The 18,001-nt window shown below is 41.3% G+C and overlaps 1 protein-coding gene across 2 annotated transcripts in view; it reads left to right on the top strand.

Moving 5' to 3' along the window:
- WWP2 (WW domain containing E3 ubiquitin protein ligase 2) overlaps nt 1-18,001 on the top strand; it is a 168,358-nt gene that overhangs the window by 30,409 nt on the left and 119,948 nt on the right. For both annotated transcript variants that reach the window (XM_045870060.3, XM_064581536.1), the window contains exon 2: nt 13,883-13,967. In XM_045870060.3, coding sequence (XP_045726016.1) covers nt 13,898-13,967 — 70 coding nt within the window. In that variant the 5' untranslated portion in view covers nt 13,883-13,897. The remainder of the gene's footprint in view (nt 1-13,882; nt 13,968-18,001) is intronic.

Genomic DNA, 18,001 nt, shown 5'->3' with positions numbered 1-18,001 from the left:
TTCAGGGCTGAGCCACATAGTGTATTAGGATTACATTTCCTATCATATAACTTTTGTTGTTACTAGTTCCGTATTTCCTGATTTTTCATTTGCATAGTTGTCCTGTGTTCCTGTCACTAATTTCACACCAAACATTGTGATAGAGCTAAAAGTGCTACTTTTTTCAATGCAATCAGATGCATCATGCAATCTATTTCTCCCGTTTTCTTTCTTTCCTCTAGAGGTGACATTTCCTAAGAATCCTCTAATCTGGACTGGTTACTCTCTAGGCTCTTGTACTGTAATGCCTTGGGATTTTTCAGTGTTAATCTTGTAATTCCTTTTGTCTCTCCCATGTGAATCCCCACTCTCCATCTTTTTCCTTTATTCGCCTGGAACACACCTTTCAGTAGCTTCCTGACAAAAGCAGCTTGGGGAAGAATTTTTTTTGAGACTTTACAAATCTGAAAATACCATGGTTTTCCAACCATACTTGATCGATGGTTTTCTTGGTTGTGGAATTATAGATTGAAAAATAAAAAAAGATAATTTTACCTCAAATTTGAAAGCATTGCATTGTCTTCTCACATTCGGTGTTACTGTTGAGAAGTCTGATGCCATTCTGATTTTTCTTGTTTGTAAATGTGACTGGAAGCTTGTATACCCTTTGTTCTCATGTTCTGAAATTTCATAGCATTGTGCAGTAGAATGGTTTTTGTTTCATCCATTGCTCTGGGCACTCAGTTGGGTTCTTTCTGTCTAGAACTGTATATCCTTCAGCTTAAGAAAAATGTTCTGTAACACTTCTCTGATGATTTCTCTTTTTTTTTTCTTTTTCATTTCTGGACTTGCTATAAGACAGACATTGGACATTTTAAAGATTTATTTATTTATTTTAGAGAGAGAGAGCACACGAGCAGGATGGGCAGAGGGAGGAATCTGAAGCAGACTCTGTGCTGAGCGTGGACCCAGAGGTGGGGCTCTATCTCACGACCTTGAGATCGTGACCTGAGCCGAAACCAAGAGTTGGATGCTCAACCTATTGAGCCACCTGGGTGCCCCTGGACTTTGGACATTTTGAACAAATCCACCGTTTTAAAAAAAATCATTTTTCACCTATTTACCAACTTCTTTGTCTTTTGGTTCACTTTTTTTTTTTTTTAAGATTTTATTTATTTATTTGACAGAGAGAGACACAGCGAGAGAGGGAGCACAAGCAGGGGGAGTGGGAGAGGGGGAAGCAGGCTCCCCGCCGAGCAGGGAGCCCGATGTGGGACTCGATCCTAGGACCCTGGGATCATGACCTGAGCCGAAGGCAGACGCTTAACGACTGAGCCACCCAGGCGCCCCTGTCTTTTGGTTCACTTTTTAGTGTATGTCCTCACTTTATCAGCTTTGTTTCTGCTATCAGAACTGTCCTTTCTAAGAGTAATTTATTATTCTCTGAATCCACCAACCAGCCAACTTACTTTCCTGCCTGCCTTCCTTTAAAATTACATTCTGTTGTTGTTTCATGGGTGCAATATTTTATCTCTCTAAATTGTTTTGAAGTTTTCTTTGACTTCTGTTTTAACTATAAGCTTTTAAAAAATTTTAGCTATACTTCATATACCTTAAAATTCACATTTTGAAGTGTTAAATTCAGTGGTGTTAGCCTTTTCACAAAGTTGTGCGGCCGTCACACAGCACTAATTCTAGAACATTTTCATCACCTCAGAAGAAACCTTGTATCCATTAACAGTCATGCCAGTCCCCTAACCCTTTCAACCCTTGGATACCACTAATCTACATTCTTTTTCCATGGATTCACCTGTTCAAGATATTTCATATAAATGAAATCATATAATAATTGGGCCTTTTTGCCTGGCTTTCATTTATTTCTTTCACTTAGCATAATGTTTTCAGAGTTCATCCATATTGCAGTATGAAACAGCACTTCATTCCTTTTTATGACCAAATTAATATTCTATTGTATGGATATACCACATTTTACTTACCCGTTTCTCAGTTGATGTACATTTGGATGTTTCCACTTTTTGGCTGTTATGAATAACCTTGCTATGAACATTGTGTACAAGGCTTGTGTAGAGACATATTTTCAGTTCTTTTGGGTATACATCTAGAAATGGATTGCTGGGTCTTATGGTAATTCTGTTTAACTTTTTTTTTTTTTTAAGATTTTATTTTCAAGTAATCTTTAACCCAACATAGGGCTTGAACTCACAACCCTGAGATCAAGAGTCACATGCTCCACTGACTGAGCCAGCCAGGTGTGCTGATTCTGTTTAACTTTTTTTTTAAGATTTTATTTCTTTGAGAGCGAGAGTGAGCCAGAGAGAGAGAGAGAGCACGTGAGCCAGGGGAAGGGCAGACAACCAGACTCCCCGCTGAGCAAGGAGCCCAGTGTGGGACTCAGTCCCAGTACTATGGGATCATGACCTGAGCTGAAGGCAGACTGAGCCACCCAGGCGCCCCTCTGTTTAACTTTTTGAAGAGCTGTCAAATTGTTTTCTAAAGCTGCTCACTGTTTTTCATTTCTTGTTAGCAGTGTATGAGGATTCTAATTTCTCCCAAGTTCTCACTACCATTTGTTACTGTATGCTTTTTGATTTTGGCCGTTTTAGTTTGTGTGAGGTGATGTCTCATTGTGGTTTTAGTTTGCCTTTTTCTAGTGACTAATGATGTTGTATATGCTTATTTTTTTTAAATATTTTCTTTTTTTTTTAAAGATTTTATTTATTTGAGAGAGAGTGAGACAGAGAGCACGAGCAGGGGGCGCAGTAGAGGGAGAGGGAGAAGCAGACTCCCTGCTGAGCAGTGAGCCCAACACGGGGCTCCATCCCAGGACCCCGGGATCATGACTTCAGCTGAAGGCAGATGCTTAACCTATTGAACCACCCAGGCACCCCTGGACTCTCAGGTTTCTTCACTTGCTCTGTGTCTATCTTTATAGCAGTACCATGGTCTTGATTACTGTAGCTTTCTAGTAAGTTTTGAAATTAAGTAATATACTGGGTGTTATATGCAACTGAATTATTGAACACTACATCTGAAACTGGTGATGTACTATATGTTGGCTAATTGAATTTAAATAGAAAAAGAAATTAAGCAATATGAATCGTCCAACTTTGTTTTATTTTTTTCCCCCAAGATTGTTTTGGCTCTTCTGGGTCCCTTGCATTTCCTTACGAATCTTAGGATGAGTTTATCAGTTGAGTTCTATTTTTCTCTTCGTATGTTTTGATATCTGGCTTTCCTGTCTGAGGCTCTCCTCAAATAGTTGTTCCTTTATGTATGAAGTACCAGCAGGCTGAGCTGTGTGCTGGGCTCAAATGAGGGAAGGTGAGTGGGGATGGGGGCAGTGACTTCTCATAGTTCAGGATGTAGACTTCCACTTATCTCCCTGGATCAGTATTGGTGCCTTATCACTACCCTCAGCTGTGCCTGAAGTCCTCGGGTCTAGTGTAGTCTATCTAGAGACCAAAAATTCCTGTCTGGGATTTGGGAGGGTGGGGTGACTGCCTGGCTGAATTGTTGGGAAGGGGAGTTTGGAAACTGTTTTTCATACAGGCTTTTGCTCCTGTTTCTCTCGTGTGTTTAGGTCTACTTATGCTCCCACTTTCAGAGGTACCTAGTGCCAGTATTTACTGACCCTTTCTGTGATTCCCCAGTGTTACCAGCCTGCTTCTTGTCAACTCCCCCCGCCCCTCCATTACAGGCAGTTAGGTTTTATTTTTATCTCCCTTGCCTCTTTCCACAATGTTGCTGCCCTCTCTATGTGTTGGTAGAGAAAACTTTTTCCATTTGTTTTTTGTGGGCTTATATTTTTGTATTTCTTTTCCTGTCCTTTTGATGGGATTTGAGAAGGGAGCAGAGATAAATATATGTTTGATCTGTTATGTTTATTGAGAGTTCCTGGAAGGCTCTCTAAGGGAAAAGTTGGTATCAGGGAAGGTGGTGTAATACTTAGTCTCCTTGGATCTACTCCTGGCATAGAGCTCCTTCACTATATTCTGTTCCTAAAGTTTTATATTGCCCCATTTTTTTAATCCACATGTTGTTTTGTGCAATTTTTCTGCATAATTTTAGCTTAGCCTTAAATATTCTGATAGAGCTAAAGTCCTACTCTTAATGCATTCAACTAATTCAGTAACATTAAACTAGTGTCTCACCCCAGCTTTATATTAGGATCACCTGGGGAATTTATTTATTTATTTATTTAAGATTTTATTTATTCATTTGACAGAGATAGATACAGCATGGAGGGGGAACACAAGCAGGGGGAGTGGGAGAGGGAAAAGCAGGCTTCCTGCCGAGCAGAGAGCCCGATGTGGCGTTCGATCCCAGGACCGTGGGACAGTGACCTGAGCCGAAGGCAGACGCCCAATGACTGAGCCACCCAGGCACCCCTCTCAGAATCACTTGTCACCTCTACAGTTCTCTCATTTGCTTTCTATCTGGCATCCCTCTTGGCACATTTCCTTTCCCTATATTATCAGTCTTTTAGTGTTTAAGGAAGCCCGTGGATGGAGCCTCATTTATTCTTTCTCCCATGCCTTTCTTTTCTGTGTAGATGCAAGCTTCTGACCTGAATCATTTCTTTCTCCTGGAAGGACTTCTTTTAAACATTTCTTTCAGGGTATGTTTTTGTTTGAGGAAATATTTTGTTTACTCCTTCACTTTTAAAGAATAACTCCGGGGCTCTTGGGTGGCTCAGTCGGTTAAGTGTCTGCCTTTGGCTCAGGTCATGATCCTGGGGTCCTGGGATTGAGCCCCACATCGGGGTCCCTGCTCAGCAGAGAACCTGCCTCTCCCTCTGCCCCTCACCCTGCTCATGCTTTCTCTTTCTCTCTCTCTCTGTCTCTCAAATAAATAAATAGAATCTTGAAAAAAAAAAGGACAACTCCATTGGACACAGAATTCTAGGTTAGTGTGTTTTTTCTTTCAATACTTTAAATATTTCGGGATGCCTGGGTGGCTTAGTTGGTTAAGCCTGCTTCTCCCTCTCCCACTTCCCCTGCTTGTGTTCCCTTTCTCGCTGTGTCTCTGTCTGTCAAATAAATAAATAAAATCTTAAAAAGATACTTTAAATATTTCACTCTGCTATCTTCTTGCTTGTATGGTTTCTGGTGAAAAGCATGCTGTAATTCTTATCCTTATTCCTGTACAGGTTAGCTGTTTTCTTCCCCCTTTGGCTTCTTTCAAGATTTTCTCTAGATTCAATATGGTAATATTTTTTTTTAAAGATTTTACTTATTTATTTGACAGAGAGATAGAGAGACAGCACAAGTAGGCAGAGTGGCAGACAGAGGGAGAGGGAGAAGCAGGCTTCCCGCTGAGCGGGGAGCCCGATGCGGGGCTCGATCCCAGGATTCTGGGATCATGACCTGAGCCGAAGGCAGTCGCTTAGCCGACTGAGCCATCCAGGCGCCCCTCAATATGGTAATATTATATGCCTAGTTATTTGTTTGTTTTGTTCTTTTTCTTTTTAAGATGTTTTTTTCTTTAATTTATTTGACAGAGAGAGACACAGCGAGAGAGGGAACACAAGCAGGGGGAGTGGGAGAGGGAGAAGCAGGCTTCCCGCGGAGCAGGGAGCCCGATGCGGGGCTCGATCCCAGGACCCCGGGATCATGACCTGAGCCAAAGGCAGACGCTTAACGACTGAGCCACCCAGGCACCCCAAGCATTTTCTTCTTTGTTTCTTAGAATTTCCACGTCTCTGCTTACATCATACATCTGTTCTTGGGTGTTGTCTACGCTTTCCATTAGACCCTTAACATATCTATCCATAGTTATTTTAAATTCCCTGTCCATTAGTTTTAAAATCTGTGTCATCTCTGAGTTGGTTCTGATGCTTGCTTTGTCTCTTCACACTGTTTTTCTTGACTTTCAGCATTACTTATAATTTTTTTTAAAGATTTATTTAATCTACAGAGAGAGAGAGCGTGTGTGCACATGCATGAGGAGTGGGGAGGGGCAGAGGGAGAGGAAGAGAGAGAATCCAAAGTAGACTCCCTGCTGAGAGTGGTGCCCACCTCGGGGCTCGATCCCATGACCCTGGGATCCTGACCTGAGCTGAAATTAAGAGTCAGACACTCAACTGACTGAGCCACCCAGGTGCCCCTTAGCATTACTTATAATTTTTAATTGAAAGCTGGACATGATGTATTGGGTAGTAGGAACTGAGGTGAATAGGTCTTTAGTTTGGGGTTTTATGTTAATCTGGCTAGGTGTTGATTTGTGTTTAACAATCGCTGTAACTGTTGGGGCACCTGGGTAGCTCAGTCCGTTAAGTGTCCAACTCCTGATTTCGGCTCAGATCTTGATCTCAGGGTCGTGAGTTCAAGCCCCATGTTGGGCTCCACATTGGGTGTGGAGTCTACTTAAAACAAAACAAAACAAAATAATTGCTGTAACTGTATGTACCAAGGCTTCAAATTCGTCTAGTGTCTTGTTTTGGTCTCCCTGTTATCTTTGGTCTTCCCTAAGAACCTCTTCTTAAATAGAGTATGCACCTTTCAGCTCTTTCAGCTGTAATCCAGTGTTATACTGGACCCATAGTATGGTGGGAAAGTGGGGGAGGGGCCATTTTGTCGTTTTCTCATTAAATCTCTATCTTTTTGGGGCACCTGGGTGGCGCAGTCAGTTAAGCATCCGACTCTTGGTTTCAGCTCAGGTTGTGATCTCATGGTTGTGAAATTGAGCTCTGCATCGGGCTCTGCGTTCAGCACGGAATCTGCTTAAGTTTCTCTCCCTCTCTCTCTCTGCTCTTCCCCTCCCCTGTGCTCTCTATCTCTAAAATAAATAAATCTTAAAAAAAAAACAAAACCAAAAAACCTCAGTCTTTTAATGGGTCTGTGTCTGTGGGTTGTGACCTTCGCAAGTGGTTATTAACTGTATTTCTCCCCCTTCGATGAGACAGGAAGACTAGAAGGGCCTCAGTCAGGGAAATTTCCTCCCCCTAGTTAGGATAAAGCTCTTGTGAAGCTTTTTCCCTAGAGAGCAGGCCCTTGTTGTGGAGAACATTTGGCATATTTTACAGTGGTTACTTTCTCCCTCTCCACGCCGGAGCCAGGAGGGAGTCTTTCTTGGCTCTTCATCAGGACAACCTGTAAGGAAGGAATTTTTTTTTTTCCTTTCTTATTCACTGTTGTATCACTAGCATCAAAAACAGGGCATGGTATATAATAGATGCTCAGTAAATATTTGTTGAACGAGTGAATGAATACCTTTCATCCAGGCCCATGAGGTTATCTTACATAGATGTGGGAAAATTTCTCAGACCTAAAATGATGATAAACTGATGACATTTCTGAGTGAATAGTTAGTCCTCAAATCTATTGTTGTTGTTGTTTTTTAAAGATTTTATTTATTTATTTGACAGAGAGACACACAGCGAGAGAGGGAACACAAGCAGGGGGAGTGGGAGAGGGAGAAGCAGGCTTCCCGCGGAGCAGGGAGCCCGATGTGGGATCCCAGGACCCTGGGATCATGACCTGAGCTGAAGGCAGACGCTTAACGACTGAGCCACCCAGGTGCCCCCAAATCTATTGTTTACTTTTTGAGTTTTTTTGGTGTTTTGTGTCTCTCTAATCTGAAACCCTAACTAAAATGGGAAGATTGCAGAGCAGTTCTCACGCTTTTTTGACTGCAACCTTTAGTAACAAATGTATTTTATATCATGATCCAGTGTACTTGTACATATAAATTTTATCTGGACAGACTTTTCCATGAAATAATACTTTCCTTTATGTATGATGTACTCTTATATTTTCTACTATTTTATTTAAAAAAAAAGCTTTTTTAAAAAGGATTTTATTTATTTGTCAGAGAGAGAGAGTGAGTGAGCACAAGCAGGGGCAGAGGGAGAAGCAGGCTCTGCACTGAGCAAAGAGCCCGATGTGGGACTTGATCCTCTGACAGAGGCTTCCCGTGGAGCAGGGAGGATCCTCTGACCCTGGGATCATGACCTGAGCCGAAGGCAGACTCTTAACTGACTGAGCCACCCAGGCGTCCATAAAAAAATACTTCTCAAGATTTATGTAGAGGATAGGTTCACAGGACAATATGTGTTTAGTTTTTTTTTAAGAAATTTGGATAAATCTACCAAAGTTAGTTTCGGTTTTCCCCGTCCGCTCCCAATAAATCCATTACTCCCTTCAGTCATGAAAGTCTTTGTGTGTTTACCTCTAACCTTTGGTGATACTTTATTTATTTTTTTTTCTTTTCTTTTTTTTTTTTTTTTATTCATCTTGGTGATACTTTAAACATTGTTCCCCTTCCTCCTCCTTTCTGCCCTGGGCTTATGCTAACTCATTTTTTTGGGAGTGATTTGGATGCAAACATTTCCCATTGTTACTAGCAAGGGTCCATGTACAGTGTTGCTGAGACAGGTGCAGAGTAAATTCTGAGCCTGGGGTTTCATGAGCTTCCTGTAGTGAGTAGTGGGGATTGGAGCCTCATGCCCATTAGTGACCATGTCTCATATGGGACCCTGAGGCAGAAGCTAAGAGGTTAAACATATTTTGGGGTGGGATCTGACTTCTCTTCTCTAGTAATGGTTACTTTTTTTTGTACATGGTTGGAAAGGTCTCACAGTTCAAAATACTACCTACCTTGTAATATCAAGGTGGTATTTTCCTGATTGGATCTGGAAAGACAGACAGTGCCCCACATAACACTGATTATTGTTAATACACCCTGGACTGTAATCATGAAAGCCACTGGAGAAAGAAAACATGTTATTTACTTTGTTTCTCCGCTTTCCCAGTTGGCTTTCTTCCTTCTGAGCCTTCTTTAGAATTTATCTGATTGATTTTGTTTGGGGGCTGTGAAGTATATAGATCAAGAGGTTTGGTCTTCCCCCCATTTAACAGGCCATGTGGGAGGTGCCAGTTTCATTCTCTTGAATTCTCTTGAGTTCAGGCTACAGGCTAAATTGAGTAAAGCTCAGGGAGGACATGTTACGTTAAAACTACCCTTAGTTGAGTTGCCTTAGGAAAGAGAGAGTCCCAATAGATGTAAAGATTTTTGAAATATTCTTTTATTTTTTAAGTCAGTAAATAATGGATTTCCTGCTTGTAGTGCTTTAACCTCTGTTACTGAAAGCCCTGAGGCTTAATTTATAATCATTAATCTTTCCTTCATTATTCAAGATATGATCTTCCCCCCCCTTTAAAATTATGAGAAAGATCAAACATGTAAAATGGTTCAGAGAATAAGATAACAAACAGTCATAAAAACCACCATCTGGATTTAATGAATATTAACATTTTGCCTTATTTGCTTCAGAACTTTTTATTTAAATGATAAAATGTTGCAGATACATTTGAAGTCCTCTTGGTCTCTCTCCTTACATCAATACGCGTGTTCCCTTCTGTGCTACCCTGGGGTGACTTCTGTTCCCACCTCGGTGTGGTTACTTCCCAGCCACGCTTTTATACTTTTATTCCATTTATGTCTTGCCACAGCAATATATACAACTGATTCTGTGTAAGTTCAAGTGTATACCAATGGCATCGTACTACACTTAGGTTTTCACTTGCTTTTTTTTTTTTTTTCCACTTTTACCATTATAATTCGGGATTTGTACATGTAGATTGAATTCATATATTTCAGCTATTACATAGCATTCCATTTTATAGGTATATCACAGTTTATTCATTCCCCCATTGATGGGCATTTAGTTGGATGACAAATTTTTGCTATTATAAACATTGCTGTGATGAACATCTTTGAACATGGCTTCTTCGGCACGTGTTGGAAGATTTTTCCCGGGGCAGAGACCTAGGGGTGGAATCCTGCCAGGTGCAGTATATGCATCTTGAACTCTACGGAGATTGCCAGGTACCATCTCATTTGCCCCCAGAAGTGTATAAGGCTTCTCACCAACACTTTTTCTCAGACTTCTAATATCTTGCTAGTCTGCTGGGTGGAAAGAGAAAGTTGATCTTTTTATTGCTTTACCAAAACAGATTTAGTCTAAGGAGTCACAACATCATCCTTTTAAATTTCAGACAATGGTGCTCAAATTCATTCGTTTGGTAAACATTTATGGAGTTCCTATTAAGAGCCAGGCATCATTCTAGACACCCGGGCTACAGGACTAACAGATGGGACACACATTTCAGCGCTCGTGGAGCTTACATTCTAGGGGAGAGAGAGAGACAATAAATACAATAAATCAATACAATATGAATCATGTCAGTGATAAATGCTAGGGAGAAAAAGTAAAACAGGGAAGGATGGGTCCAAATGTGTATGGAAAGGTAGGGTAAGGGGCGCCTGGGTGGTTCAGTCGTTAAGTGTCTGCCTTCGGCTCAGGTCATGATCCCAGGGTCCTGGGATTGAGCCCCGCATCAGGCTCCCTGCTCAGCGGGAAGCCTGCCTCTCCCTCTCCCACTCCCCCTGCTTGTGTTCCTTCTCTCGCTGTGTCTCTCTCTGTTAAATAAATAAATAAAATCTTAAAAAAAAAAAAGAAAGAAAGGTAGGGTAATAGGGTGGTCCAGGAACACCTCTTAAGAAAGTGACCTTTGAGTAAATGCCTGAGGTAGTGAGGGAATAAACCATATAGGTGGACAACTGAGAAAAGAACATTCTAGATGGAAAGGGTAGAAGTCCAATAGGGTAGCATGTCTTGCATGTTCAAGGAACAGTGAGGAGGCTTGTGTAGCTTCAGGGGAGGGAGTAAGCGGGGAGAGAAAAGAGAGGCGAGGTCAGAGAGGGGTGTAGACTGTATCATGCAGGGCCTCCATTTTAAGGACTTTGACTTTTACTCTGAGGTAGACTGGAAGCCACTGAATGGTTTTGAATAGCAGAGTGATATAATCTGACATACATATTAAAAAAAAATCAATCTGCTGAGCGTAGAGATTAGATTGAGGGGGCAGAGGGTCTGAGTAGGAGAAAGATAATCTGGGTAAGAGATCACAGGGCTCTGGACCAAGATAGTGATAATAGAGGTGGAGAAAATGTTAGAACTTGAGGATATTTTAAAGGTAGAACCAAGAGGATTTACATATATGTTTTAAAGATTTTTTTTATATTATTTTAGAGAGAGAGCACAGTGGGGAGGGGCAAAGGGAGAGGGAAAGAATCTCAAGCAGACTCTCCGCTCAGCACAGAGCCCAACATGGGGCTTGATGTCACCACCCTGAGATCATGACCTGAGCCGAAATCAAGAGTTGGACACTTAACCAACTGAGCCACCCAGGTGCCCCCAACCAACAGGTTTATTGACAGATTGAATGTGGGGTTTGAGAGGGAAAGGAGAAGCAGCGATGAGCCCCAGAATTTTGGCCTGAGCCACTGGCTGGAAGGAGTTGTCATTAACTGAGATGTGGAAGGCTGAGGAGCAGGTTTGAGGGGGAATATCAGAAGATCAGTTTTTTGTTTTTTGTTTTTTGTAAAGATTTTATTTATTTATTTGAGACAGAGAGAATGAGAGACAGAGAGCACGAGAGGGAGGAGGGTCAGAGGGAGAAGCAGACTCCCAGCCGAGCAGGGAGCCCGACGCGGGACTCGATCCCGGGACTCCAGGATCATGACCTGAGCCGAAGGCAGTTGCTTAACCAACTGAGCCACCCAGGCGCCCCAGAAGATCAGTTTTGTCATTAGACAAAGAGCGTCTGAGGTTCGAGGGTGAAGTTTATACTGGACACACCAATTTGGGATTGTCAACAAATGGCTAGTATTTAAAGCTATACGACTAGATGAAATAACCAGAAGACATGCAAGGCCTGAGCTATGGGACACTCTGATGGTTAGAGGTTGAGGAGGAGAGAAGGAGCCTGCAAAGAGGCTGAGAAGGAGCAGCCTGAGAGGCAGGGGGAAACATCAGGCGGGTGTGATGTCCTGGAAGCCAAGGGAAGAAAGCATTTCAAGGAAGAGAGTGATCGATCCATCATGTCAGATGCTGCCAGTAGGTTATATAAGACGAGGACTGAGAATTCACTATTGGACTTAATAACACAGAAGTCGTCTTAAGAACTTGCTACCAGTAGTTTCTGTATCGTATTCCTATATGCTCCCTAGAACTTTTCAGAGGTTTCCGTTGCTGCTCTGTATGTAAGGTTGAAGAAAAATGCCTGTTACAGACTAGTCCAGAAAAAACTAGCCACGTAAAATGTTTTTGGACTGCATATACCTAATAAATAAGGTACATTGCTTTGTGTTGGCTAATACCGTGAAGTATGAAAGTATTTGACTTCAGCTACGGAAAGATGTCAAAGTCAATATGACTTCATGGTAGCTACGTTTCATCCTCACATAAAGGGTTTCCATTCTTAGAGAAATGTGGTGACTTAAAAACCATGTTTTAAGGCTGAACAGCTCTTCAGAATAGGAAGTTGGAGGAGAGATCAGAAACAAACAGAATGAAAGAAGGTATTAATGATGGTGAATAGAAGACGACTTTGTTAGTGTTTTTACAGTAGCAGTTCTCAGGTGGGATCCTTCGGCCTCTGCTGGCCCCTTGAGGCTTAAAAGGTTTTGCAAGATCGAAACTGTTTTCATAATAACTTTATTTGCCTTTTTCACTGTGATTACATTTGCACGGATGGTGCAAAAGTGAAGGTGAGTACAGTTGTTGCCATCATTGGAATCCAGGCAGTGCCACGAATCTGAGCTGTTGTCCTTGTATTCCTCAGCACAGTAGACTCAGTACAAACAGAACAGGAGGGCCAGTTTCACTTCAGAATGTGCTTGACGAAGCAGTAAAAATTATTAATTTTATTAAGTCTCGACTTTTGTGCACATCTTTTTTTAACATTCTGTGTGATGAAAGGGAAATATGGCTGCAGTCCTTCTATATGCCCAAGTGTAATGGTTGTCTTGGGAAGAAGCACTTGTGTGTTTGAGTTGAGAGCTGAATTGCTTTTTTCATGAAATACTATTTTTACTTAAAAAAACGAAGTTACTAGATTTGGGTATTTGTTGAAGATGAATGAAGTGAGCCTGTCACTTGAAGGAAAACGACGGACAGTATTTGCTGCCAATGATAAAATAGGAGTTTTTAAGTGAAAATGAGAATTTTGGAACACTTGCATCTGCCACTAAGAGCTTGACACTTTCCCGGAGCTTAAAGATCTGTTTGATGAGATCAGTGGTGACATTCACAAATGGGCTTTTTTTGATAGTGTATAATGAAATGTGTCAACATTTGGAATGTCTGTATATCTCAGTGAACCAATATTTTTCAAATGACAGAGGACGATGTTACAAAATTGTATATGAGTAAAAGATCCATTCAAAATGCAAGATAGACTTATGCTTCCAGCCAAGATGGAGTGACAGGGGTGCCTGATGGCTAACAATGTCTAGAATGTGCTTCTTTGCCATTTGTGTATCTTTTTATTTATTATTTACTATTTGTCTTTTATTGTTTTTATTATTTTTGTTATTTGTTTTTATTTTAGAGAGTGCACGTGAGAGTGAGGGGGGAGGGACAGAAGGAGAGGGAGAGAGAGAATCCCAAGCAGGTTCCACACGTGTGGAGCCTGACTCCGGTCTCAGTCCCACAACCCTGAGCCTAAATCAAGAGTTGGACACTCAACGGACTGAGCCACCCAGGTGCCCCTATTTGTATATCCTTTGTCGACTTGAAAATTTGGATTTTTAAAAAATTGCTGAACTGTGACTTTCCTTTTGAAAGTGTTATGTTAGGCCCTGTCCTGTAAATGTTGATGTAATAGTCCTGTGCCCTTCCTAGGCCAGCAGAGACCTATCTAGGCTCAGTAGTCATTACAAGACAGACAGACTCCACCCTGACAAAAGTAGTACAAAGTTGCCTGGACGTTTATATTTTCTTGGTTCATCTCTTTCAACTCAAATATTAAAAATGGCTGCAGTTCGTCAGTCTCTTCTCAGATATTCTCTAAACTTCCTGCTGTTCGTCTTGCAGTTTTCTGGTGATGACATGGCATCTGCCAGCTCCAGCCGGGCAGGAGTGGCCCTGCCTTTTGAGAAGTCTCAGCTTACTTTGAAAGGTGAGTGGCACCATGTGAAATGTTTACCATTCGAGGTCCAGCCCAGTCTATGGGGAAGAGGTAGAATTATACCACACCTTGGTCTGAGAGCCAAATATTGTGAAATAGCTGAAGAGTGTAACTATTCATTCTCATAGGGTTACCATGTAACTGGAATTCTTTTTTCTTTTCTTTTTTTTTTTTTATATATGTATTTTATTTTTAAGTAAAATTTACACCCAATGTGGGGCTCAAACTCGTAATCTGAGATCAAGAGTCGCGTGCTCCACTGACTGAGCCAGCCAGGTGCCCGTATAGCTGGAATTCTTCCCTTTTAAAGATTTTACTTATTTATTTGAAACAGAGAGAGAGAGAGAGAGCAAAAGTGGGCGGGGAGGGGTAGAGAGAGGGAGAGACAAGATTCCCCGCTGAGCAGAGAGTCTGAGATGAGATGTGGGGCACAATCCCAGGACCCTGAGATCATGACCTGAGCCAAAGGCAGATGCTTAAACCCACTGAGCCACCCAGGTGTCCCTATAGGTGGAGTTCTTAAGAAGGATAAAAGGAACTTTTGGCAAAGATTGTTGAAAATGGTAATTCCTTCATGCCTCAGGGCCCTTTTCTGTGTATACTTATTCCCTAGGTGATCTTGTCCAACCTCATGGCTTTATTTTCTTTAAAGATTTATTTATTTGAGAGAGAGAGAGAGCGCGCATGTAGAATGTAAACACAAAAATAGTGATTTTTGTCTGTTTTGGTTACTTTTGATACCTCAGTGACATAGAACATTGCCGGACATTTAGTGGGCTGTCAGTGAATATTGCTTGAATGACAGAAGGTTGCTTTGGTAGTCTTAGCTCTGCAGAAGAGTCACGGGGCTGAGAGATGCCTGGTGACCCGGGAACAGCACTCACTATCACAGCTCTGGCCTCTCAGAGATACAGTCATTTGGAGGCAAAATCGTCTTGTCATGTTTTAAAATTATTATTTTTGAAATGTAAGTGTTATTCATTTCTACATACTTTAAAATTGTTTCCTTTCTTCTAGCTCCTCAGTGCCCCTGCTTGGAGGAAACTAATATTACCAGTTTCCAAGATACATTCCAAGATACATGAAAGGGGATATGGTTTTGTAATCTTGAGAGCCAGGTTGCCTTCCTTGGAAGGAATACTCTTCTAGGAGTGCATGAGAGTGCCTGTTTCTCCACATCTTTACCAACACAGTGTGTTGTCAGACTTTATTATTATTATTTTTTAAGATTTTATTTTTATGACGGAAAGAGAGACAGCGAGAGAGGGAACACAAGCAAGGCGAGGGGCAGAGGGAGAGCTAGGCTTCCTGCTAATCAGGGAGCCCGATGCGGGGCTCGATCCCAGGACCCTGGGATCATGACCCGAGCCAAAGGCAGACGCTTAACCGACTGAGCCACCCAGGTGCCCCAAAATAACTGTTTTCTCAGCAGTTTTATTTCACATTTCTTTAATTATAAATGATGTTTAACATCTTATCCTACGTTTAAGGGAAATTTGGATTTCCTATTCTGTAGATTGTGTATTCATATTCTCTCCCCTGTTTCTTATTTACTTACTGATTTAAAAAAAGTAGTCTTGATACATTTTAATCATTTTTGGTGATGTCTCATGTCTGCTCTAGCCCTCTTGAGGAGGGAGAAGCATTAGAGTGAATTCCATAGGGTTTTGAGCTTGGGAGTTTAGCTTTTACTACCTGGTCTAAAAATTATCAAGTTTAGGTTAAAACAGAAGCCTGCCTATAGAACCTGGTGACATAATAAAGTCCCTGTTTTGGGGCCATATTATTCAGGAGCACATTTGACTTGTAAAGATTTCTGATAGCCTTTCCTCAGTGTGAATTTTTACTAGTGTGGAACGAGCTAACTTGATAGTACGCGTGCCTCTGACTATAGATGCATTTAACCTATAGGGATTCTGTAATACCATTGAAGAAAATGATGGGGAGAAAGAGAAATAACAAAATAGATGTTGTGGCTGGTTCCTTGTCCGATGTGTTTCTTTGAGAGAGCCTGTAGTGTAATTTGGGAGAGGTCGCTTTGCTATTCCTTCTCTTTGCCTCAGTTCCCTTATGCCTCTCTGTAATGCAGTCCTAGAGTTTTAAAATACACTTTTAAAATACAGCAAGGTCCTTAAACATAAGCGAGCTATTTTATCTGATATATAACTCAAGAAGCACTGAGAAACTGAACACTGAAAACCACAACAAAGCAAAAGCTGGCTGGTGGGAACCTATTGAAGGACTCTGTTCTGTGCCTTCCTAAGAGCTTTTCAAGGATATAATTTTGGCCATGTGTGATTTTTTTTTTTGGCCTTATTTGTTAACTTTAAAAGCTAAATTCTATGTGAAGATGTGAAATTGGCATTTATATTTCATCGAATAGTAAATAAACTTTCCAGATAAATCTGCTTGGATGCTGAGGCCTTTAATTTGGCTTGTGTTTTAAGAACAAGAAACTTTCAAAATAATCATCCCACTGATAAATTATAACTTATGAAGGGGAAAATGTATCTTTACAGTGGAGTGACCTGATAGACCCCACATTAACCAGAGGATCAAACTTAGCATCCACAATAGGAGGACAACCTAGTGTGTATAGAAAGACGCATACAATGTAAACTATGTAGTATTCTTGACAAAAATGTTCACTGTGAATCTCGTCATGAGGAAAACAATCAGAAAAACAGAGCATTTGGTGTATTATATGAGACAGCTGGTGGAAGTCTTTAAAAATCATTGTCAGGGAAAAAGAAGGGAGAGCATTCTAGATTTTAAAGGATTAAGAAACCAGCAACCAAATGCAATTTGCTCATGCTGATGGGATCCTGGATTGGGGGAAACAGCTCTAACAAATATGTTTGGAAAAATTGGGGAAAGTTGGATATGTAATGAATATCAAATGATAGAGGGAGTAACTAAATTTTTTTCAGGTGTAATAATGATGGTGTGGTTAGGTGGGAAAATGTCTTCCCTTTCGTTTCTATTTTTCTTTAAGTAGGCTCCATGTCTAGCGTGGAGCCCAGCTCGGGTCTTGAGCTCACGACACTGAGATCAAAACCTGAGCTGAGTTCAGGAGTTGGAGTTTAACCAACTGAACCACCCAGGTGCCCGCTTTTCTTGCCCCCCTCCCTTTTTAAAGGAATTTCTATGCCCAGCATGGGACTCAAACTCACGACCCTGAGATCGAGTTGCATGCTCTACCAACTGAACCAGCCAGGCACCCCTCCTTATTTTGTTTGTTTGTTTTTTAATTGAAGTATAATTAACATACAGTGTTGTATTAGTTTCAAGTGTACAACGTTTAGAACATCCTTATTCTTAAGAGTTGTATTCTGGAAGTATTTAGGGTTGGTAAGTCATGATATCTACAACTTTCTTTTTTTTTTTTTTTAAAGATTTTATTTATTTATTTGACAGAGAGAGAGATAGCGAGAGCAGGAACACAAGCAGGGGGAGTGGGAGAGGGAGAAGCAGGCTTCTTGCCGAGCAGGGAACCCGATGCGGGACTCGATCCCAGGACCCTGGGATCATGACCCGAGCCGAAGGCAGATGCTTAACGACTGAGCCACCCAGGTGCCCGATATCTACAACTTTCAAATAGATTACCAAAAAGAAGTTTGTGGGTATATGCCTAGTCATGGACATATATAGATATAGATATCATGTATTTGTATCCTGTGCTATCCAGTACGATAGCCACTATAGCCCCATAGAACTATTTATGTTAAGACTAAAATTACATTGGGCGCCTGGGTGGCTCAGTTGGTTAAGCGACTGCCTTCGGCTCAGGTCATGATCCTGGAGTCCCTGGATCGAGTCCTGCATTGGGCTCCCTGCTCAGCGGGGAGTCTGCTTCTCCCTCTCCCGCTCCCCCCTCTTGTGCTCTCTCTCTCTCTCACTCTCTCTCTCAAATAAATAAATAAAAAATCTTAAAAAAAAAAAAGATTAAAATTACATTAACAATTTAAATCCTCAGTCGTAAGAGCTATATTCCCAGTCCTCAGTAGTCACATGTATCTCATGGC

The sequence above is a fragment of the Mirounga angustirostris genome, unplaced genomic scaffold (assembly GCF_029215605.1).
Source record: "Mirounga angustirostris isolate CCGP_5_RB_7025 unplaced genomic scaffold, mMirAng1.0.hap1 SCAF_16, whole genome shotgun sequence".
Taxonomy (NCBI): Eukaryota; Metazoa; Chordata; class Mammalia; order Carnivora; family Phocidae; genus Mirounga; species Mirounga angustirostris.
The sequence above is the reverse complement of the archived record's forward strand: the minus strand, read 5'-3'. Positions and strand labels throughout refer to the sequence as shown.